The following is a 23,918-nucleotide window of genomic DNA, read 5'->3' as shown; positions in this document are numbered from 1 at the left end:
CAACAAAGATAAACACAAAAACAGAAATGGTTTATTCAAACAGGAGTTGATGAGTAATGTAAAACCTGTAATCCATCACACAATGGGATGTAAGACGATATAGACTGCTGGTTGCACTTAAGTTACTATAATTACTCCACACCTCAAAATTCAGATCACCTTCAACCATCTAAAAGGTTACGGACATTGCATCAAATGATACTGTAAAGCGAGAATCAGTGTTCCATGAAGAAATATAATTAGGTTGGGGCAATATATTTGACTGAATACAATAAATTATACAGACTTTTTTGCATGGTATATTATGAATATTGTCACTGATCTAGATATACGAAGTGTTACAAGGAATTGAGTTCCTCCAAAATGAAAATGACACGAGCTCAAAGATCAGTGATAACCTCAGATGCTGAACAAAGATCAGTGATAACCTCAGATGCTGAACACTGCCGTGATTTTGTCAGTCAGGGTCATGTTTCTGGACTTCCGGCTGTGGTACTCAATCGCCTGGAAGCAACACAGGTCAACCTCTCACACTCGGGACCCCAGTCAGCAACACAGTCGGGCCTTGGACTCAAAACAGGCTGAAAGTTCAACATTTTGACAAATGTAGTCAACGTAAAACATCCCTCGTGTACCCTCTGATGAACAAGCAAATAGTCACAAGAGAGCCTCAACACACGATCAATCACTCAATCAGCCTCTACGTATAATCAGCAACACAAGTCAACCTCTCACACAATCGGCAACACAGTAAACTTCTACACACAATCAGCAACAAAGTCAGACTCTACACACAGTCAGCAAGATTGTCAACTTCTGTCACACAGTCAGCCTCTACACAATCTGTCACACAGCCAACTTCTACACACTATAAGCAACACAGTCAAACTCTACACACAATCAGCAAGATTGTCAACTTCTGTCACACAGCCAGTCAACTTCTGTCTCAGCCTCTATACAATCTGTCACACACTCAAACTGTACACAATCTGTCTCACACTCAGCCTCCACACAACCATTCACACACTCAGCCTCTACATAATCTGTCACCTTTGTTTCCTATTCATCTCACCTGACTTCTAGCAAAAAAGATCGCGACGAAAACGAACAGTGGTAGTGGTGCAAGGGGCACCAGTGAAATGAACCAGCCCAGCACTTCAGCCCCCACGGGGAAAATGTAGCTGCCGTAAACAAGCCGGTAGTGGTTTATGAGGGAATGTAAAAACATCAACTGAAAGGAATGACAAAAGGTGCTGTTACGAATCTACGATCAAGCACATTTCATTAAAACCTTCATTACAAATGTACTACAGCGAAGATCCATACATGAATAAAGTTTTATAAAACATTGGCTTCAAAACAAATCTTAAATAAATGTATGGTAACATCAACAGAAATTATAAAACTGGTAGTTTCAAAGGTCACGTCTACGTGACTCGCAATGCTGCTTCTGTGCTGATTTGCGCTGCGACGAAATCTGAATTAAATCTTCCGATCCTATTCTTACAAATATATATACAGTGGAAACCGCCTAAGTAAAGACTGCTTAACTAAACAGACCAGATAAGTAACACTATTCTTTGGTCCCGGCAAATGTCTTCATTAATTATCACTATTAGAGTCAATACCATTTAACTAAACGTCTTCTCGTGGTCCCTGGAAGTAAATTACGTAACAAAAGAGACTGGATAACTAAATTGGTGATCACCACATGATCCGACATGAGGGGCACGTGTCAGTCTCCAGTTAAACAACATCCTACTTACAGCTCGCTGGCGTCATGCAGTTGACAATACACTGACAACTGGAGGCCAGCCCTGACATGTTCATTTTTGTAGAAGTTCGGACAAAATTGTGGAATGCTGTAATTCTGCTGTATACATATACATGCATATGGTTGTCATTTGCAGGTTTTGATAAGTTTGGATAAGTAAAATACCTGATAAACATCAGACAATCCTGAGTGCACTTCACGTTCCTTAACAACAGCCAATGTTCAGACAATGGACGATAAGGTAGACATTACCAGGATAAGGTAGACATTACCAGGATGAGGTAGACATTACCAGGATGAGGTAGAAATTACCAGGATGAGGTAGACATTACCAGGATAAGGAAGACATTACCGAGATAAGGTAGACATTACCAGGATAAGGTAGACATGATAAGGAAGACATTACCAGTATAAGGTAGACATTACCAGGATAAGGAAGACATTACCAGGACAAGGTAGATATTACCAGGATAAGGTAGATATTACCAGGATAAGGAAGACATCACCAGGATAAGGTAGACATTACCAGGATAAGGAAGACATTACCAGGATAAGGTAGATATTACCAGGATAAGGTAGATATTACCAGGATAAGGTAGATATTACCAGGATAAGGAAGACATTACCAGGATAAGGTAGATATTACCAGGATAAGGAAGACATTACCAGGATAAGGAAGACATTACCAGGATAAGTTAGATATTACCAGGATAAGGAAGACATTACCAGGATAAGGTAGATATTACCAGGATAAGGAAGACATTACCAGGATAAGGTAGATATTACCAGGATAAGGAAGACATTACCAGGATAAGGAAGACATTACCAGGATAAGGAAGACATTACCAGGATAAGGAAGACATTACCAGGATAAGGTAGATATTACCAGGATAAGGAAGACATTACCAGGATAAGGGTGGAAGGACGAAACACCAGATGGGCTTGAAGACGACAGGAGGTCGGAGACCTGTCATCATCTTGATGTCTCTGCTTAACTGCTCAATGCCTGGAACATAACGTCGGTTGCCGTGACATTGTACGTCTCTGTGATGGTGCGTCACACAAATACATCCACATGACTAAAATGGGAACATTATCTAAAGTATACGCGTATGCAATTTCCTTGCCACCTTAAGCAGTGATACCCAAATATCCACTTATAACAATCGGTTCGAATCAGTGTTTGCAATACGTTAACTTGCCAGTTGGCCATCAGTGCCTGCTGTCGCCTGCAGGCTTTATTATCTACAGGCCCTGAATGAAATCTGCAGGCCCATTTTGTTAAAGTCAAACCAATAAAAACACAATAGACTACATTGTTCACAGTTTCTACAAGTCAATTAGGTAAACCTATGGCGCAGGGAGACGTTTTATTTGTTAAAGACTGGTGTTGACATTCCTATGCGCAAATCGTTGAAATGCCAGGAAGTGAAACTAAGTTATCGTAACATAGTGGATCATGGATGATTCCCGAACGTTAATAAAGAAAAAACATAAAAACAATTGAAGGATTCCAGTTGAAAAAGAATATAATTTACTGAAGGCAACAAGGGCCTGAACATATTTTAAACTGCCGGCCCGATACAATAACAACCGGCGCTGGGCCTCCGGGCCGACGATTATTTCGAACGCTGGTTCGAATACCTTGATACTTTGAATAGCTCTATATCAGTGGGTTGCACCAGAATTGTAGATATGTCTAAGGCCTGCCTTACTTCGGGCTTCCCTCCCACCTTCAGCAGACCCATCCTGACATCATCAATGTGCAATACGTCGGAAATCAAATGAAACGTTTAAATATTATCTTGTCTAATCTATAATCGAAAAAGGAAAGCAATTTGTGAATTTACCCATTACCAACCACAAACGGGATACACCCGAACCGGCCCCAAGCCGAACCGGCCCCTGGATATTTAACCCAAACCGGCCCCTGGATATTTAACCCAAACCGTCCCCGCACCCGAACCGGCCCCTGGGTTAATTAACGATAATCAGACAGACAATTAATGAAGATTTCAATTAGTTTAACATATAGATACAGACATGAAGATTTCAATTAATTTATTATATATAGATACAGACATGAAGATTTCAATTAATTTATTATATATATATACAGACATGAAGATTTCAATTAATTTATTATATATATATACAGACATGAAGATTTCAATTAATTTATTATATATATATATATAGACATGAAGATTTCAATTAATTTATTATATAGATACAGACATGAAGATTTCAATCATGTCCTTCAGATAATGTCTTTTATAAGATTATACGCAAGGTGAAGATAACAGTATACGGTGCAGCTGACATTGAGTGAACGCAATCAGTGTCAAGTAAGAGCACACGCTTAAGACAACATGTAAATTAATTCGCTCACGATAATCCGTTGAAGGAAATATTAAAACAACACATTCACTTTAATCGCTCAGTGAGACGCGCGTAAAATAACAGTTTAATTTTGGAGCTGAAGAATGTTTTAGTTTTCATAATATTAGCAGAATGTGAAAGGTGGTTAATGTGTGTTGAAAATCTTGACAAATGTTCCACACATGGAAACATGGGAAAAGATGAAGGACAACATTATTTTTCGTTACTGGAAACTTGGACATAACAAAGGTGAAACGTGAATTCATTATATTGGATTTATGTGCTATTCTTGTATTGAATTAATGTGTCAATTCTGTGGATACGATACAACGAAATGTAAGTACACCTTTTACTTTAGTATTGTTTTGCAATTGATCTTCTAGATTCTTAAAAGAATTACATAAAATGTCCTCTACCACGGGATCTCCGTGATCAGCAGCACGTGCATGTTCACTTGCCTCGCATCGACACTAATATTCGCTAATATATTTTCAAAAATCGATATTACATGTAAAGACATATGAGTAATATGTTTTCGTCATTTATGTTAAAGGAACTTTAATTCATATGTCAATGTAGAAATATTTACTTCTCGGGGCCGGTTTGGGGCAAATATCAGGGGCCGGTTCGGGTTAAATATCAGGGGACGGTTCGGCTTGGGGCCGGTTCGGGGGTAATTCCCACAAACTAGTATAAAACAGGCAGGAAATGTATTTGTGTGAAAGTGCATAGAGTCCATTATGTCATATCTCATATCATATTATGAATAATTTTGTCATTTTGAGCATTGAGAGCCCAAAGACGGCCTCGATGAGGTGAAATGATTTTTATCGTAACATATGTTATATTTGCTATTACACTTTCTCAGTAAAGTTCAAATTCTAGTACTTTTGTTGGGTTGAGTCCTGTCCGGGATTCGCACCCACACCCTCAGGGTCAGGCACCTAATCGCCAGCACACAAAGTCAGCCGTCTAACCCTCAGCCACCGCGGCTTCCACAAAATGGAAGTCGGACAACCGGTAGTCTTGACTGCGGACTTTGTGTATCCCTCTGACAAGTATAAATTGGCACGGCTCCCACGGCTGAAAGCTACGAATACACAATGTAATTTTTAACGTCGTACTTGAGAATATTCCGGTCATATGATAACGTGCATGTGTGTGTATGTGTGGCTGCTTGTACTAGCCCACACTGAAACTGGTTTTATAGTGATAGCTCACTGAGATACCATGCCGCAGTGAAGCATGAATACCCCACCCAGACACAGTATACCGACTCCAAGCCGACCAGTCCATTAACGCCATGCAGGGACAAACAAGTATCATATTTTAACGTCTTTTGGTATGAACTCGCGACTTTCCGCTCTCCGAGCGGACGCTATAACCACTAAACCACGGAGGCGGTTTCGACATATGACTATTTAGGTTCACCTACCATATATCCATCCGACTGTTAGAAGCTGCAGGAAGCCAAATACATAGAGAGAAAGCCTCATAACACTAATGTCTACCATAGTGAAGAAGTAGATACCACCCTGGAAATAACAGACAAAAATATACATGCACTTTCACTGTAATGTCTCGATATGTAACTGTACTTGGTAAAGACAAAACTGGAAAGTATGTATAGTACATGCATTATTCGTTTGGTTGTTGGTTTGTTTAACGCCGGGGCGGTGGGGTAGCCTAATGGTTAAAGCGTTGACTCGTCACGCCGAAGACACGGGTTCGAATCCCCACATGGGTACAATGTGTGAAGCCCATTTCTGGTGTCCCCCGCCGTGATGTTGCTGGAATATTGCTAAAAGTGGCGTAAAACCAAACTCAGTCAGTTGTTTAACGCCGCACTCAGCAATGTTCCAGCTTTATGTCGGCGGTATGTAGATACTCGAACCTGGACCAGTGATCAGTGATGCATGAGCATCGATCTACGCATTGATCGATCCGGGTTCGAATTGGTCTTCAGTAACCCATGCTTGTCGTAAGAACATGTCATCCTTTCCTAATTGCGTAGATTGATGATCATGTTGTTGATCACCGTATTGTGTGGTCCAGACTCGATTATATACATACCGCCGCCATATAGCTGGGATATTGCTGAGTAAGTGGTAAAACAACTGACTGACTGACTGAGTTTGGTTTTACGCCGCTTTTAGCAATATTCCAGCAACATCACGGCAGGGAACAACAGAAATGGGCTTCACACATTGTACCCATTTTCGGGATTCGAACCCGGGTATTCGGCGTGACGAGCCAACGCTTTAACCACTAGGCTACCCCACCGCCCCTGGTAAAACAACAAACCAACCAACTTACATTTTGAACAAAAGTCGTCGTGTAATGGATATATCCGCACGGAGTACTGATTTTCAGCGATCCCTTTACACCGCTATGTTACCTTTTCTGCCCAATTGAATCTGGTTTGTTCGAAATTGATACCACGCATATACATTATACATTTACAAAAGGTAATGTTTACTGTGGAGGAAGGAAAACAAACAGGTCGCAACAAAAGCTTAGTCACCTTGTACTTTGCGACAATGTAAAATCAATGTAAATGTCAACTCCGAAAGCATATGTCGTAATACAGAGTTAGGTCTTGATACATATAGTATCATGTGAAAGAAATTAAGCCTCTGTGTAATGGATGAAAATTGTGATTGCATTTAACATCATCGTGTTACTAACTGTTAGAAAACTTGGTGAATGCGTTTACCTCTGAAAGGTAAGGAAAGGTGAGAAGGAAGGAGACTCCACAGACGGCGGCAGTGATGACGATTCGTATCAGGCGAGATCGGCGGGGCACGCTATCCAGCACTGCCGTTATTACAACTTCAGCAGTAAGGACCTGAAACAAATTTCAAAATGTTACCTAAATATCTCCAAATGGATTGGCACAACATGGGAAATAATAGCACCGAACTAGTCATATGTATACTATACTTAATTATTTATCATTATAGACACAATGCCACTGTAGCTCCCTTGGATACATAGTCACCAGCTTAAAATGTTCAGAGAAACACCCCTTAATTCCAAATTTCTTTCAGCATTTCAGCGCAACACGCTCATCATACTGGTACCAAGATATTGGTTCACGATCAGAGGTTAAGCAAAAACCAAAATATCGTAAGGAGCCTCCTAGAAATTGCAATCAATTGAACTTCAATGCCATTATGGTTGCTGCAATATGAAAAATATGCCCAAACAGAATAGGAAGCTAATAAAAATCTTCTGGATTGGGTTATAGTGTTATTGGTAGAATATACAAACTGAAAAAGAGGAATCAGAATTGGATTAAACCAATTTGGTACAGCAAGCTGTCATCAAAAGTCTAACTGCCCTTCATGAACAATAACGTCTTGTTTCCACTGACAAGGTCTCCGATAATATAATATAATTGATTGTTTGATCAAAGAACTTGGTACAAGTGACATATCAAATAAGTATGTTAATTGAGGAAGAGAGGTGCACAAACCAAGCATCATACAATAAACTGATTGAAGACGTGTCCATTCGTCATGTGTACTGGATTCCAAAGTTTCATTAGCATCTGTCACTGTATGTACATAGAGAGACACTGAGTTTGGTTTTACGCCGCTTTTAGTAATATTCCAGCAACATCACGGCGGGGGACACCAGAAATGGGCTTCACACATTGTACCCATGTGGGGATTTCGAACCCGGGTCTTCGGCGTGACGAGCCAACGCTTTAACCATTAGGCTACCCCACCGCCCCTTACATAGAGAGATGTATTGCCGGGCCCAGCAAATGTGCCACCAGATACTTCTCAAACACGACTAACTATAATACTTCCAAAAAAATAAAGGAATGACTGTCTATATATTCACATTTGAGACAAGTAGAGTTAGTGCTGTTTAGTTTCTCAAAAGCGCAAAGGGTTGGCTTGCATTTTTGCAATGTGGGACTCAATATCGATCGCGTCAACACTGATTTTTCAACATTATATACAACTATGACACTCAACAAAGTTAAGGCGAGACTTAAGTATATTGGTTATTTGTCCCTAAACATAGTGATCATAGATATGGCTACATCACTATCTTCAAAGGTTCAGAACAACCTACGTATCATACGTGAAGGACAACCATTTGACGTTGACTGAGAAAACAATATGTGAAAATAGGGCGGTGGGATACAATGTGTGAGGCCAATTTCTGGTGTCCCCTGCCGTGATATTGCTGGAATATTGCTAAAAGCGGTATTTGGTAGTGCCCTAATGATACTTTTTAAAATGGTTTTTTTATGTTATATATCCCTCCATTTTACCGCATCAATCACTGTAAATATAAGTTAAAGTTATTGTTGAAAGCAACAAATCTACAAATTGTTAAAACTCTATCAACGTATATCTATCATGGGTTCAACGATAGAAAATCTGTTTTAAATATTATGTGACTGTACACACTGTATTATTGCCTGTGGCCTCTTCAGTACCCTGAATAAAAGAAATTGAAATGTAATGATACTTTGTATTAATTTGTACTGATTAGTGAAATTAGTTAAGTTTAGAATACAATTCTTAATTACAGCACAGTTTTTGCTTTGTTTCAAACATAGTTGTCTTACAGATTTTTCCCAGTTAACTTTAAATTTCAACTTAAGAACCAACCCTCTTGCTCAAGGCTATAATAATAGAAGCGACAAAACCCTTTCCACATCCATAAGAAATCTCTGCTAAAAGCAGAGTCGATTGTAGGATTGTGGCTATATCATGAGTATATATTTGTTTCAGCAGTATTACAGCTGCACGATGATGTTTCTTCACAACGGTAAAGATGTTGAGGTCTTTTTCAAAAGGTCCACTGCAATTCATTTTTAAGGTTGATATATATTCCGTATGTTATGTGTCAACACATAACACGAGTCCCCTTTCGTGAACGCGGTTCGCAAACACATACTAATGACAAATTCGGAGTCCTACAAAGTATACTGCTGTCAGCAAATATTTCTTATGATTACATAATTGTTGAATCAAACATGTTATAATTACAGTATATCAAAACGAATGAGTCATAGAACAAATACAATTTTAATATGGCCGCCCTGACGGCCATTTTTTAAAACCTGCAGTGACATATGTCACAAGTTATTCTACGTGCAACATAATTGCTATCATGGATAGTTTAGTTCTGTTATGCGCAATATTGATAATCGAATCCTAATCCTGTGTCAAACCATCATATTTAAGATAGTCTTCACAGTATAAGCCATCAAACGTTGTGTAATTTCAGATCGAATGTAAAATACATGTATATGTATACAACTGAAGGGATTAGTGACTATGGTTATTACTTTAGTGTTACTGAAATGCGTGAAATGAATATTAATGAAGACAATAGCACTGCACTAGTAACACATAGATAGGAAAATATCGTCGATAAGAAAGGTTATTAATAATTATCGATATGAAAAAATGTGTTATTGATAATAGCGTATATTAACTTTTGTTATAGAAAGAGCTATACATTTTCTCACACAATATACAAATATATTCAGGACTTAATTCTTTGTCGGTTTCTAACCTATATTCAAGACGCTCAAGTCAAAACATTGATTACTCAACAGTCTAGTTTCCTGTTGACTGGGTTCCGTCCTATTGCACAACTGAGTACAATAACCAGTCGAGAGTTTTGAAACCAATTCATTTAACTGGATACATAAATATCAATCAGTATTATTTGATACATCTAAGCACTTGTATATTGCAACACTACGCTCCTTCTAATCCTTGCAAACACGTCGTGTAGCGTGCTCTGTCGAACAGCGAGCTCTGACAACCGGAAACCTGGAAATCGTGGAAATCTCAAAAACGAGGGTCTGCCGCTAGAAAAGTTTGGCGTCTGGTACGGAATTGATATTATATAAATTTCATTGTGCGTTACAGAACGACACTGAATAAGCGCAAAAAACACACGACAGGTGTAACCAGTGAGCCAGATGCATTGTGAATCTTTTTACGACCTCACAAACAGGGGCAGTCTATGACGTCTTAGTTAAGGTCATGCTGCCTACACCTCACCAGAAAATATAGAAGTACGATGGTATTAAAGTTTAAAACTAAAAGTCATTGTAAATACCATTTTCTTATGAAACAAGGAATTGGAATTCAATGTAACCATAGTTGTTTGTGATGTCTATTTTCACTTTCACAAGAGAAAATTCGTATCGGCTGAAAAGTAGGTCATTGTCTGAATAGGTTAATGAGACTCATGTTTCGGTTTGTTTTGTAATCCATGCAAAAACATGTCACCACTCACCAGTGATGTGAAATATAGTCATTTCTTTCTTTCACACATTTTTGCTCAAAGTTATGTCTCCGATATTTTTCGATAATCGATCGATATTTAGTTAACGATTATCGACCTCTATATCGATATCTATACAGATAGCCAGCACTACACATAGATATGTGTGCTTCCTCTGATATTGGTTACAGACTGTACCTGTGTACTGAGTCCCATCAACAAAAGCATGAAGAACAACGCAAAGCTCCAGACTTGGGGGACCGGAAGGCGTGCAAGCATTTCCGCCATGGCAATGTACACTGTCGACGGACCTGTATATATACACAGAAAACTGTTTTGTACTTGTCTATTAGTTTACACTATATTTTCATGGATATTATTGGACTGAGAACGCCCTCTTCAAGTATTCTCATTTACAACTAGTACATTAAATGACAGAATCCTATCTGTAATGTCTGTAGAAAAAAGGCGACAACACCCCTTCCCATACCCATGAGACATCTCTGCAATGTTCAGTTCCCACTGTGTCACGAGCATTTGTTTATGGGATTGCCCGTTTACGTAGGAAGGAGAAATGATAAAAGGAAACGTATGGACACTGATACTGCTGACTCCACCGTTTTCTTTTCTTTGTATATTTTTCCATATTCCTGAAAACGTTTTTGTTCACATGGTCAGGTAAATCAGCTATAAATCTATATCAACAATCATTTGTATCACAAATTAAAATAGTCATGTCATCAATTCGGTTCTGGCTGATATAAAAATTGGCATTCATTAAAAAAACCTGTCTTTGAAACAAATGCATACATAAAAAAATTTATTTGAAGTACAGTCAAACGCTTGAAAGACATATTTGATATTTGATGAACTTCTAAAATCGAACTTGTACATACTATGTGAGTTCTTGTAATTAGGAGTGAATTTATTGTGGTATCTGACGAACCTACTATCCAATCCTTCACTCACGTCACAATCCAATAAGTGACATTCCCAGATTCGCACTGTTTATGATAAATCTTTTTACTCACTCACTCACTCAAAATATACACATGTACATACCTGCCGTTACCACGTTATGCATGGCCACACCTTTATGCTGAGCAATTGCCCCAAAGAAAGCAAACACCATCATGCTTGTAATCATACCCACGCCAAGTGACACGCCACACACTATATAGGAATCCCTGAAAACATCAGAATATATAAAGATTACTTCTTATACCAGTGACAATGCCTGTTCATAAAAAACCCTGAATAAATCAAATCAAAGAGTAGAAACATGGATGGATCATTTGAATGCATGTTCACAGAATAAAGTAATTAAAAGTAATGTAAGAATTTCTGAATGCAAACGAAAGCCATGATGGATCGATTGCTGTGCCAAAGCCTGTTCCTGAAATCAAAATTGATTACATTTATGAATAAAGTAAGGAACTATTAAGGTGAGGGAAGAGTGAGGTCCTTTGGTGTAATTGTCACAGCTATTTTATCGATTAGACCAAATGAGTTCTGAGTCTGAGGATGGTCAACTAAGTGAAGACTGGTTATTCTTTGACAAAGATGTTTTGTATTTAGTAAGCGACACATTTATATGGCAAATTAAGTACTTTTACCGAGAAAGATTAATCACCTATACTTGAAGAATCCATTTTTTTGACATTTTGGGGTTAAGAATACAGAACTACAACTTCATGTTGGTTTGTGTGTGTCAAATGCCACATTTCTTTCCATACCGATTGTATATGGACCAAGAAGCCAGTGTGAAATGCTTGTATTATAACGTAAGCTAAAAATACCTTTTCCATAATCATGATATAATTTCTAGAAGCAGATCGTCTTTTGTTAGTCTCTCACTTTTGTTAGTCTATCATGTATTCATGAATCAATACGAGACTCCGATGTTTTCGCAATTTGTTAACGCAACTTGTGGCAGTGTCATAAACACATGCAAAGACAAGTATTTGTGTATCTGGTATATGTGCATATATATGTGCTGCAAGTAAAAATATTGAAATGGAAATGTCTACCCAAGCAAGAATGCTATAAGCATGTCTTGAATCTTGTAGCCCTGATAATTTATGCATGTCGCGTGACGCTCTTTAATATCTCCGTAGAAACTGCGGGTATATTGCCCGACATACTGAGATAGTCTTGTGGATAGTGGATACTTTTTGTTACTTTTTATCACAATTCTAATTAAATTAGTTAAATTTTAGCGTTAAATAGATGAGGCAGTTTCTGTTACTTCCAGCACTTGGGGGCTATTCCGTGAAAGGTAATTGGCTATTTAACCATAATTGAACAATATCTGTTAATAGACGCACTGATAATTGATCGAAGGTCAACTATCTGGTCCAAATTCCTTTAATTTGATTTTATAAATACACATAGAAAACTCCACTCGTATGATGCACGAAGTCCAGCTACTCACAACTTGTTTCTCTGTAAACTTCCGGTATCAGTGTCGAATAAGCCCAATGAAAGAGTTTACTTGACTTTGCACAAAACAAATGCCGATACTATTGCATATTTAAAAACCCAATTAATCATCGTCATGTAGAACATGTTATGGAAATGTGATATTGGTAGGTTCGGTTCATTTGAAGAAAAGTCCCTGGTGAGTTCATGAATGGTGAAAGTAACACTGACCTCAGTGCCGTAGATTTGAAGCGTTTGTAGCTTGCCAGAGTGCTGATGACACCTGTTGCCATCCCGATTGTATACCATGCACTGATTAGTGCGGAGGTCCACGTCTGAATCGAAGAAAAGTCAGATGAAGAAACTGAACTGAAAGAATCAAGTCTGTACCAGGACCACCACCCACCCTATCCCCCCATCACCCCACCAGCCCTACCCTACCAATCCTCCACTCACACACCAATCCTCTAGGGTACACTGTTCAAGTGAGTGGGGGCGGTGGGGTAGCCTAGGGTTAGAAGACCCGGGTTCGATTCCCCACATGGGTACAATGTGTGAAGCCCATTTCTTGAGTGAGTGAGTGAGTGAGTGAGTATGGTTTTACGCCGCTTTTAGCAATATTCCACCAATATCACGGCAGGGGACACCAGAAATGGGCTTCACACATTGCTGGGAATCGAACCCGGGCCTTCAGCGTGACGAGCGAACGCTCTAACCACTGGGCTACCCTACTGCCCCACACTGTTCGAGGGTGAAGCAGGATTGTGCTTTCTTTGTCGTGTGACTGATCCTGGTTGCGAATCCAATGTTCGCCAAAATGATGACCCGTTATTTGTCAACGCTAGATGCCACATACTCTCCATGATATAATCAAAATACCATCCAAAGGGTAAGACTGCACTCATTAATACGGGTATAGCAACTCTCACCTGTAGCTCCAGGAGACTTGATGCGGAAGGTAGGAGGGCGTATTTTACACCTTCCAGTGACCCTGGTAACGTCATGCCCCTTATAAACAGTGCCAGAAGGAGGAGAAAGATGAGTGGCACCGTGACGAGCATCACCTGGAGAGACAGTCGGTCTACAGTCAGAAACGGGCCTATCATGTTCCAGAAAATACACCAAACCACCCCACACGACCTCACCACACCGCCCCACACGACCACACCATCCTACATGACCACACCGCCCCACACGACCTCACTACCGTACACGACCACACCACACCGCCCCACACGACCACACCGCCCCACACGACCTCACCACCCCACACGACCTCACCACCCTTTCACGTTTCCTCGGGGTAGTGTATTAGGAAAAAACATGGAATGGTAACTAATATTGACATGTTCAAGCCTCATACTAAAAAAAAACTGAATGCTTGTCTCCACTTGCATGATCTGGCTATCATTCTATATAAAACACAAAGACAGGTTATTCAAGATGGTAAAAAGATTCATAAGTCTAGAATTCCATGGAAATAAAGGAAAACCTGAGCACTGTAGTGTACCTCACTATATATCTATAGATAATCGGGTAGGAATGAAGTAGCGCTCAAGCGTTGGTCATTACTGGGATTCAACCCCAACACGTGTAAATTTCAACTTTTGACCACCCCACACTACCCTACACGACCACACACGACTACCTGACGAAGGGGCAAGGAATAGCCCAGAAACGTTGTGTATACAATAAAGAAGAAGTTGGTATCCAATATTTTGTCTTATGCTTGAAAACCAACTTCTATATGCCTCTCAAGAACCTTGCTGTGCTATTCTGTAAAATCGCCAAATGAGTCACTTCTCAAACGGGTGGTATGCACAAATGGGCAAATGTGTTTTACATACCTTTCCAGTAACCTTAACTCCCCAGAACAAAGCAGCAAATATGAGAAGCGCTGTGGCGAATGTACACCCGACCAGCTGCCAGCGAAGTCCACCGGATTGTTCGAGCCCAGTAGAAATGTCCAAGACTCGCCTACTGCAATATGACAGAAGTAAACACTACTTCATTGATGATGGTTATGGTACAAGTCTCAACTGCATATTCTTATGGGATATTCAGTGAGGCTACACGGAATCTAAACTCATTCGTACCAGCCTTTTACAACGACATGTTCCACACCAGAGGGTCCGTGCACTTAAAGGAGTCGATATACAATACATGTGAATACAGGATATGTAGGACAGACAGACACACGTACAGGTATCCTATTTTGAATTGTTCAAGCCTCACGCTGCTTGCTGGAAAATTTCTTAAAATGCTTCTCTCCACTTCCGACAAGGCATGATCTGGCTGTCATTGGGGCGGTGGGGTAGCCTAGTGGTTAAAGCATCCGCTCGTCACAATGAAGACACGGGTTCGATTCCCCACATGGGTACAATGTGTGAAGCTCATTTCTTGTGTCCCCCGCCATGATATTGCTGAAATATTGCTAAAAGCTGCGTAAAACCATAATCACACACTGACTATCATTCTATGTAAAACATAAATGAGTCAATATAGATTCTTTCCTGTGTGGACATATTAAATCAGAACACCTAATTTTATTATATCTGCAATTTTTCAAGAATTAAAATGAATTGCGGTTAAAATGTATTTTGTAAATTCTTGAGTTTGCTACTATAAAATACTTCCTGACAGTTTAAAATAAACACAGTTAAAATGCAGTTAGTGAATTCTAGAGTTTGTTTCTGTAAAAACTACTGACATTCTTATATATACACCGGTGGTAGCAAAGCTCGACCAACATTTACTCAGCTGAAGATCCTGTCCAGAAGATCATCCCTGCCTTGTTACGTGAATAGTAATAGTCCGGTTATATGGCGCTCACATACAGGCACATTGCCTGCTCACAGCGCTACGTACATTACTATCCCCGATCATAGGACACTGTCGTACTTTCCGATACTTTTTCAACTCCCTGGGGATCATAGAGCCATGCAGCATGTTAGGCGCAATGAACTAAACACTCACATTGCCAGCACATCCACACGGGTACCCATTTTACAGCTGGGTGAACTGAGACAATGTGAATCTAAGTATCCAAGGATACTACGCAAATGTGCCCACCTCGGGACCCGAACCTAGGTGCCTCCACCGGGGATCGAACCCGAGCCTTCAGCGGGATAGGCAGACGCCTTACCACTGCACTATTGCGCTATAAATATGCATGAAAACTTTATTTCTCATTTGAGGCACGTATATTCTAATCACTCGTCAATATAGACAACATAGTATATATGAACTAAACTGCTCAGCAACTTGATATTGCACATAGATGACGATTATGCTTCTTTGGGAGATGGGATCCTATGAAAATCCTCTTAACATCAAATATATTAAATGGTTTCTGAGCTGTTGCTTATGAAGTGAGACCACGGGAACACTGTTTGTGTTGTGATGTGTAATTAAAATGACCTTGTGTCTTAAACAATGCTTTCCATCCGTGCCGTACTCAAGGATCTCTATCCGGATTTTGACGCTCTACTAGACATAGACATGATATATTTCCATCTGTGCCTTACTCAAGGAACTCTATCTGGATGTTGACACTCTACTAGATACAGACATGATATATTTCCATCTGTGCCTTACTCAAGGATCTCTATCTGGATGTTGACACTCTACTAGATACAGACATGATATATTTCGATCTGTGCCTTACTCAAGGAACTCTATCTGGATGTTGACACTCTACTAGATATAGACATGATATATTTCCATCTGTGCCTTACTCAAGGAACTCTATCTGGATGTTGACACTCTACTAGATATAGACATGATATATTTCAATCTGTGCCTTACTCAAGGAACTCTATCCGGATTTTGACGCTCTACTAGATACAGACATGATATATTTCAATCTGTGCCTTACTCAAGGAACTCTATCCGGATTTTGACGCTCTACTAGATACAGACATGATATATTTCAATCTGTGCCTTACTCAAAGATCTCTATCCGGATTTTGACGCTCTACTAGATATAGACATGATATATTTCCATCTGTGCCTTACTCATGGATCTCTATCCGGATTTTGACGCTCTACTAGACATAGATATGATATATTTCCATCTGTGCCTTACTCAAGAAGCTCTATCTGGATGTTGACACTCTATTAGATATAGACATGATATATTTCGATCTGTGCCTTACTCAAGGATCTCTATCCGGATTTTGACGCTCTACTAGAGATAGATATGATATATTTCCATCTGTGCCTTACTCAAGAAGCTCTATCTGGATGTTGACACTCTATTAGATATAGACATGATATATTTCGATCTGTGCCTTACTCAAGGATCTCTATCCGGATTTTGACGCTCTACTAGACATAGATATGATATATTTCCATCTGTGCCTTACTCAAGAAGCTCTATCTGGATGTTGACACTCTATTAGATATAGACATGATATATTTCGATCTGTGCCCTACTGAAGGAATTCTATCCGAATGTTGACAATCTACATGATATATTTCCAACTGTGCCTTACTTAAAGTATTCTTCCCCAGGGGACGACAGCATACGGAACATGTACGAGTCCTGACTTGTATTAAATGATGCCGTATGATCATCTATGCATGAGATGGTGTTCCACATGTTGCTGCAGGTAGACCATGGTAGAACAGTGGACCCTGACTGGAACAGGTAGTACAGACTCCATGACGTGATCGTACTATATAGGGGATGACACATAGCTATCACTACGACCATTCCCACGCCGATACCTGCAACAAAGAAAATCGAAATACGGTTTCCCTCATGATAAGTTTTGCTTGTACTTGTTGCAAGAGAGAACAAACATACACAGTTTTGAGAACGTCCATCTCCTGAAAGTAGTTGTTTGTTTTTGTTTTTGTTGTTGTTGTTTTGTTGTTGTTTTGGTCTTTTGTTGTGTAACTCAGCAGTATTCCAGCTATATAATGAAGTCTGGACAATGCAAGCAACAGCATGAGCATCGATCTACGCAATTGGGAACCGATGACATGTGTCAACCAAGTCAGCGAGCCTGACCATCCGATCCCATTAGTCACCTCTTACAACAAGCATGGGTTACTGAAGGCCAGTTGTAACCCGGATGTTCACGGGTCTCCTGCTTGTACATATGCCAGAAGGTACAATGGAAATACCTAAGGAATGAACATCCCCCAGTGTGAACCTGGACGACTGTGGCTGGTCAGGTCTGAGTCTGATTAAGACAGATGTGCGGTACACCATCAACAGATTACATATAGAAACTACACTATCTTACATGCTTAAAAGTTGCCGTACACCATCAACAGATTACATATAGAAACTACACTATCTTACATGCTTAAAAGTTGCATGTGATTCACAAACACATGCTCAGTCATCATATCCCAATGTGTCAATCACTTGATTGTCTGGTCCTGACTCGATTGTTTACAGACTGTGTCGTACAGCTGTAATACTCCTGAATTCGGGAACAAGCAAATACATAGTCATGATACAGTCAGAATTGTACAACCGTCTTTGTTTTAGCACAGATTTCTTTCGAAAGTGGAAAGGGTTTTGTCATTTCTCTTTTAACCATATACTCAACGTAGCAGAATTGATTTTGAATATATGTCGTCAAACATCAAAATGAATATGTATTCTCTGTTAATGAAACAGATATAAATCGAAATCGAAATAACGGTTATAATAAACTGAAAGTGGCCATTATTTTAGTTCGTTATAACAGTAGTTCGGTATATGCATTCCGGTTAACATGCACAGCAAGTGGCGAGACACTGGCCCCACTTCGGCAACGATGCACCACTTATATAATATCCAAGAAGGCGCTGGTTTTAACTAGTAAACATGAGTATTCTTTTCTGGAAAAGACAGCATTTCTACAATGTGTTCGATATATGGCTGAAGCCTTACACTAACACCTATACAGCATTTCTACATATCATGAGAAACAGTGTCACTCTGCTATTTTTGTACATATTCCTAATGAAATTCAGTAGTTAAGATTGAAGTGCATCGAAAAAAATATGTACTTTATGTAGTTTATAATATGTTTGCTTGACGGTGAGAGAGTTGATGGTACAGGTATTTTATTAATCTATGCTTACTGGATAATGAATGTTAAAACTTTCATAAGTTTTTCATAAAATATATCTTACAAGACAATGTGAGTGTAGATCGTGTTTGTTTTATTAAATAGTGATTATTTGATAATCAGTGTATAGATGGTGCATGTGTTTTATGAAATAATGCTGACTGGACAATGAATGAGTAGATTGCATTAATGTTAATAAACTATTTGCTTACAAGACAGTGAGAGCTTGGATTGCATAAGTGTTTCATAAATCATTGCTTAGAAGATAACAAATGTGTAGATTGCATAAGTGTTTCATAAAATATTGCTTGCAAGACAAGGAGAGTGTAGTTCACGCAAGTGTTTCATTAAATACTGCTCACCAGACAATGAAAGTAAATTGAATTCCAGTTTCAGAAACTATTGCCTACACGACAATGAGCGATTAGACTGGTGTTTCGTACAAAGGTTGCGCCTCTGACACTGTGACCTTACCTCTGAGTAGTGGACTGAGGTTATAGATGTGGGCTGGGCCTTTCCCACAGAACTGACCCAGACTTAGATCCATGTAGAAGATGGGGACTCCGAACAGGAGGAGGAAGATGCCGTACAGGATCATGTAGACAACTGGAAAGACGCAGTGACAGAGTGAGTGAGTCAACTGTGGTGTATACAGGCGACTCAGCTTGACCTGGGAGCAACTTCTACCAGGCAAAGCCCGTTTCAACATACAACTTGTTTTACATCTTTACACACACGTTTTGGAAAGTTAATATGGAACGTCAATGCCAGAGAATACCCAGTCTCGGCTACAAGTATCCGAACTGATTCCATAAAAAAAGCAAAATATCAGATTCGCTCTCATAGATATTGAATAAAAAGCCCGCGACCAAACTTGTAACTTCAACTTTCTTTGTTCTTGTCATAAGGTAGAAATGCAATCGAACTGAAACTAACATAGTTAAATATGTTTTGATCTTATAACCTCTCGTCTGTTGCCAGATCATTACCTACAAATATGTATATAAATTTATGATTATTTTCCCAGATTGCATTAATGGTATGATATTGTCTAGGTAATTGTTTCCTATATTAAGAGCAAATGACTTATCAATAAAAAACATGTCTTTCTCGTGTCATGCGCTTTATGTTATAACAGGGAATAAATAGGGTGAATGTTGAGCTGTTGACCTTTCATAACAAGTGTGTAAGTGATTGAACAGCACGGCTACGCCGCATGTTTCTATATTACAGCAATACTAATGCGTAAGGTATGATAATGATAATGGTTGCATCAGTATTTTGGAAAATAGTTCTGCTAAAGGTTATTATATGCCGGACAGGGTGGATGCCCTAAAAAAATGTGTTATAATCTAATGAAAATTGTCCTGTTCCCGTTTTCAGGAAGGAAGGATGTGGTTTTTAGTGTGTTAGCACTAGAGTTGCCAGCAAGCAGCTATTAGCCCTGGTCAGTTTCATGTAATCGTACTCGGCAACTACCATGTAATTAATGAAAATGTCATATATAATTGACACGGAACCTCAGATGAAAGAATACAATCACATTCCATGCACTAAACATGTCTGCACGCATTGCCTTCAAACAAACATGGGATTGCATAAGTGCTAAATGTTATCAACATTTAATGGAACCTGTTGACAAACGCAGCCTGCTTCTGTTTGCTGTTGAAACTCTCGTATTTTCCGATACCACTAATGGACTGAACGCACTCATTTATAAATGTGTCCAGGAACACATAGTCTCAGGGCTTATTCAAAGCATACATGGTACTAATAGTGAGCATGGTATAACCTCACTGTTTGCAATAGCCCAGGAATATCAAGGCGAGCTGACATCGGAAATGGGCTTCACCCACTGAGGGGAATTGAACCCAGGTCTTCAGCGTAACGGTGTAACCACAAGGCTACCCCACCGCCCCATTTCTTTATAGGATATCTGGACAGCGTTACAAAATGTTTCATTTTCTTGTATATCATCCTAAGAACATACGCCTGATGAGGCAGTGAAGCCTAGGGAGCTCTCTTGGATATGAGCATTTTAAAGGACAAACTTGACGGGTTACATTCAAAGACAACTGATGCTTCTTTCTTACATTGATGTATCGGGTCAAGGTATAGGCTAAAAACTAGGGACGTATATCCTAAAAATACGAGGGGCGTTCATTAAAGATTGTCCCTGACCCTGTTCTCAAATCTGGCTGCAATTATATCTATGTAGCGTTACATGAAGATAAAGGTCACATGATAATTTCAGCACTGAACTCTGCTTCCTCTTTCACAAGTGTTAGATTGGAGTGTGACAATCGAGCCAGTCGAGTACCAAGCAGTGATCAGGTTTTTATATTTGAAAGTTCGCACGCCAAAGGAGACCTTCGATGAAATGAAAGAAACTAATGGGGATGATGCCCCATGACATTGTAAAACAGTGGCATCGTCAATTCAAGTGTGACCGAACATCTTTTGAAACCGCTTCCATTCCTGGGCGCTCCCATTCTGCCATTGATGACGACACCATCCATGAAGTGGAGGCTGCCATTTTAGACGTGATAACTGTTCGCCACTTAGCCCAAAATATCAAGATAAGTGTAGGGTCTGTGGAAAAAAACATTCACGATTACTTTCACGTGCATAAGGTGTGTGCACGGTGGACTCCGGGACAGCTCACTCCTTTTCAGCAGCGAGTCAGTTGTTCAAAGACTCTTTTTGACATGTGTACAGAAAACCAGAAAGCCTTTTGAGCAGACATGTCACACAGGATCAAACATTGGTTCATCACTATGACCAGAGACTAAAGTCCGGTCTATGCAGTGGAAGCATTTTGACTCACCACCATCACTGAAGGTAAGGGTTCAACCCTCTGCAGTAAAGGTCATGCTCACTGTCTTCGGGAACCAGCACGGAGTGGTGATGGCGGATTTCTTGGCAAAGGGTACCACAAAGACTGGGACTTACTATGCTATCAAACTCAAAAGGCGCGGTATGCTGACCAGAGGAGTCCGTCTCCTGCAAGACAATGCCCCAGTCCACAACTCGCATATTGCCCGGACAGAAGCTCGCTACTGTGACTATGAAATCCTTCCACACACACCCTATTCTGCTGAACTGGCAGTATCTGACTTCACCCGTTTCCAACCATGATGTCATTTTTGAAGGGAACACGTTTACCAGATGATGAAACACTGATTTCCGCAGCGAACTCGTGGCTTGATGCTCCACCCACCGACTTTCACAAACATGGCCCCCACAGTTGCATACAACGATGGGAAAAGTGTATAACTCTTGGTGGTGTCTATTTGAGAAAGACTAATAATTGTTCTTAGTTTTGTTTGTCTAAGTCTGTCGGAAGTAGGTCAGGGGAAATATTTAATGAATGCCCCTCGAAAGTTATTTGAAATGTGCTTTATCATTACCTACATACCTAAATGTAAGTGCTCTAGTTCTGCCAGATTTGTCGGATGCCTGTGAGTATGTATTGGATACATTCCTATATCATCTACACACCATCAAACACTTTTACTATAGTATATATTTGTGACGAATGTAACCGGAAGGGCAGGATACGCTCACCTTTTTTGTGAAACTTTGGAACAACCTAGTGATTCATCAACTCATGTTGAGGACATAGTCGGAATTGTTGACTGAACTCTACCTTTAGCAGAATGTTTTTGTGGATATCGAAATACTTTTGAGTATGTATTTTCCCGAACATTGTCTACATATCTACACTAAATACATCTTTTCCTTGACATTACATTTATTTCTACATATTTTGTGACATTAAGTGCATTTTAACATATTCCTTGACAGTGCGTACATTTCCATATATTTCTTGGCGTTAAGTACATTCAACAGATTCTTTGATGTTAGGTACATTTCACATATTCCTTGTCATTAGGTACAAGCCGCCATACAGCTGACGTATTGCTGAGTGTGCCGTTAAACAACAAACAAACATTTTGAATATTTCACCATATTCCTTGACGTTCAGTACATTTCACCATATTCCTTGACATTACCTGCATTTCAACATATTCTTTGTCATTAGGTACATTTAACATATTCCTTGTCATTAGGTGCATTTCAACATATTCTTTGTCATTACGTGCATTTCAACATATTCTTTGTCATTAGGTACATTTCAACATATTCCTTGACATTACGTGCATTTCAACATATTCTTTGTCATTAGGTACATATCAACATATTCTTTGTCATTAGGTACATTTCAACAAATCCTTTGTCATTAGGTTCATTTCAACATATTCTTTGTCATTAGGGACATTTCAACATATTCTTTGTCATTAGGTACATTTCAACATATTCTTTGTCATTAGGCACATTTCAACATATTCTTTGTCATTACGTGCATGTCAACATATTCTTTGTCATTAGGTACATTTCAAGATATTCTTTGTCATTAGGTACATTTCAACATATTCTTTGTCATTACGTGCATTTCAACATATTCTTTGTCATTAGGGACATTTCAACATATTCTTTGTCATTACGTGCATTTCAACATATTCTTTGTCATTAGGTACATTTCAACATATTCTTTTCACTTTACGTGCATTTCAACATATTCTTTGTCATTAGGTACATTTCAACATATTCTTTGTCATTAGGTACATTTCAACATATTCTTTGTCATTAGGTACATTTCAACATGTTCTTTGTCATTAGGTGCATTTCAACCTATTCTTTGTTATTAGGTACATTTCAACATATTCTTTGTCATTAGGTACATTTCAACATATTCTTTGTGATTAGGTACATTTCAACATATTCTTTGTCATTAGGTACATTTCAACATGTTCTTTGTCATTAGGTACATTTCAACATGTTCTTTGTCATTATGTACATTTCTAGATATTCCTTTACATTCAGTACATTTCAACATACTCCTCGGCATTACGTACATTTCTAGTTATTCCTTGGCATTAAGTGCATTTCAGCATGTATCTTGACATTCAGGACATTTCTAGATATTCCTTGAC

At 39.3% G+C, this 23,918-nt stretch overlaps 1 protein-coding gene across 2 annotated transcripts in view; it reads right to left on the bottom strand.

Moving 5' to 3' along the window:
- LOC124254236 (sodium- and chloride-dependent glycine transporter 1-like) overlaps window positions 1–23,918 on the bottom strand; it is a 65,072-nt gene that overhangs the window by 39,519 nt on the left and 1,635 nt on the right. Inside the window, exons 2-13 of one of the 2 annotated variants that reach the window (XM_046688127.1) lie at window positions 19,396–19,527; window positions 17,344–17,578; window positions 14,695–14,827; window positions 13,777–13,911; window positions 13,079–13,182; window positions 11,489–11,613; window positions 10,625–10,737; window positions 6,873–7,004; window positions 5,592–5,691; window positions 2,681–2,780; window positions 1,073–1,231; window positions 556–581 (exon numbers count right to left, since the gene is read on the bottom strand). In XM_046688127.1, coding sequence (XP_046544083.1) covers window positions 1,228–1,231; window positions 2,681–2,780; window positions 5,592–5,691; window positions 6,873–7,004; window positions 10,625–10,737; window positions 11,489–11,613; window positions 13,079–13,182; window positions 13,777–13,911; window positions 14,695–14,827; window positions 17,344–17,578; window positions 19,396–19,527 — 1,313 coding nt within the window. In that variant the 3' untranslated portion in view covers window positions 556–581; window positions 1,073–1,227. Of the gene's footprint in view, window positions 1–555; window positions 582–1,072; window positions 1,232–2,680; window positions 2,781–5,591; window positions 5,692–6,872; window positions 7,005–10,624; window positions 10,738–11,488; window positions 11,614–13,078; window positions 13,183–13,776; window positions 13,912–14,694; window positions 14,828–17,343; window positions 17,579–19,395; window positions 19,528–23,918 lie in introns of those variants that run through there. The other variant, XM_046688126.1, reaches the window with a different exon arrangement.

Source organism: Haliotis rubra, unplaced genomic scaffold (assembly GCF_003918875.1).
Source record: "Haliotis rubra isolate DU_JTF1 unplaced genomic scaffold, ASM391887v1 Scf57, whole genome shotgun sequence".
Classification (NCBI taxonomy): Eukaryota; Metazoa; Mollusca; class Gastropoda; order Lepetellida; family Haliotidae; genus Haliotis; species Haliotis rubra.
This window is presented reverse-complemented; position numbering and strand designations above follow the sequence as displayed.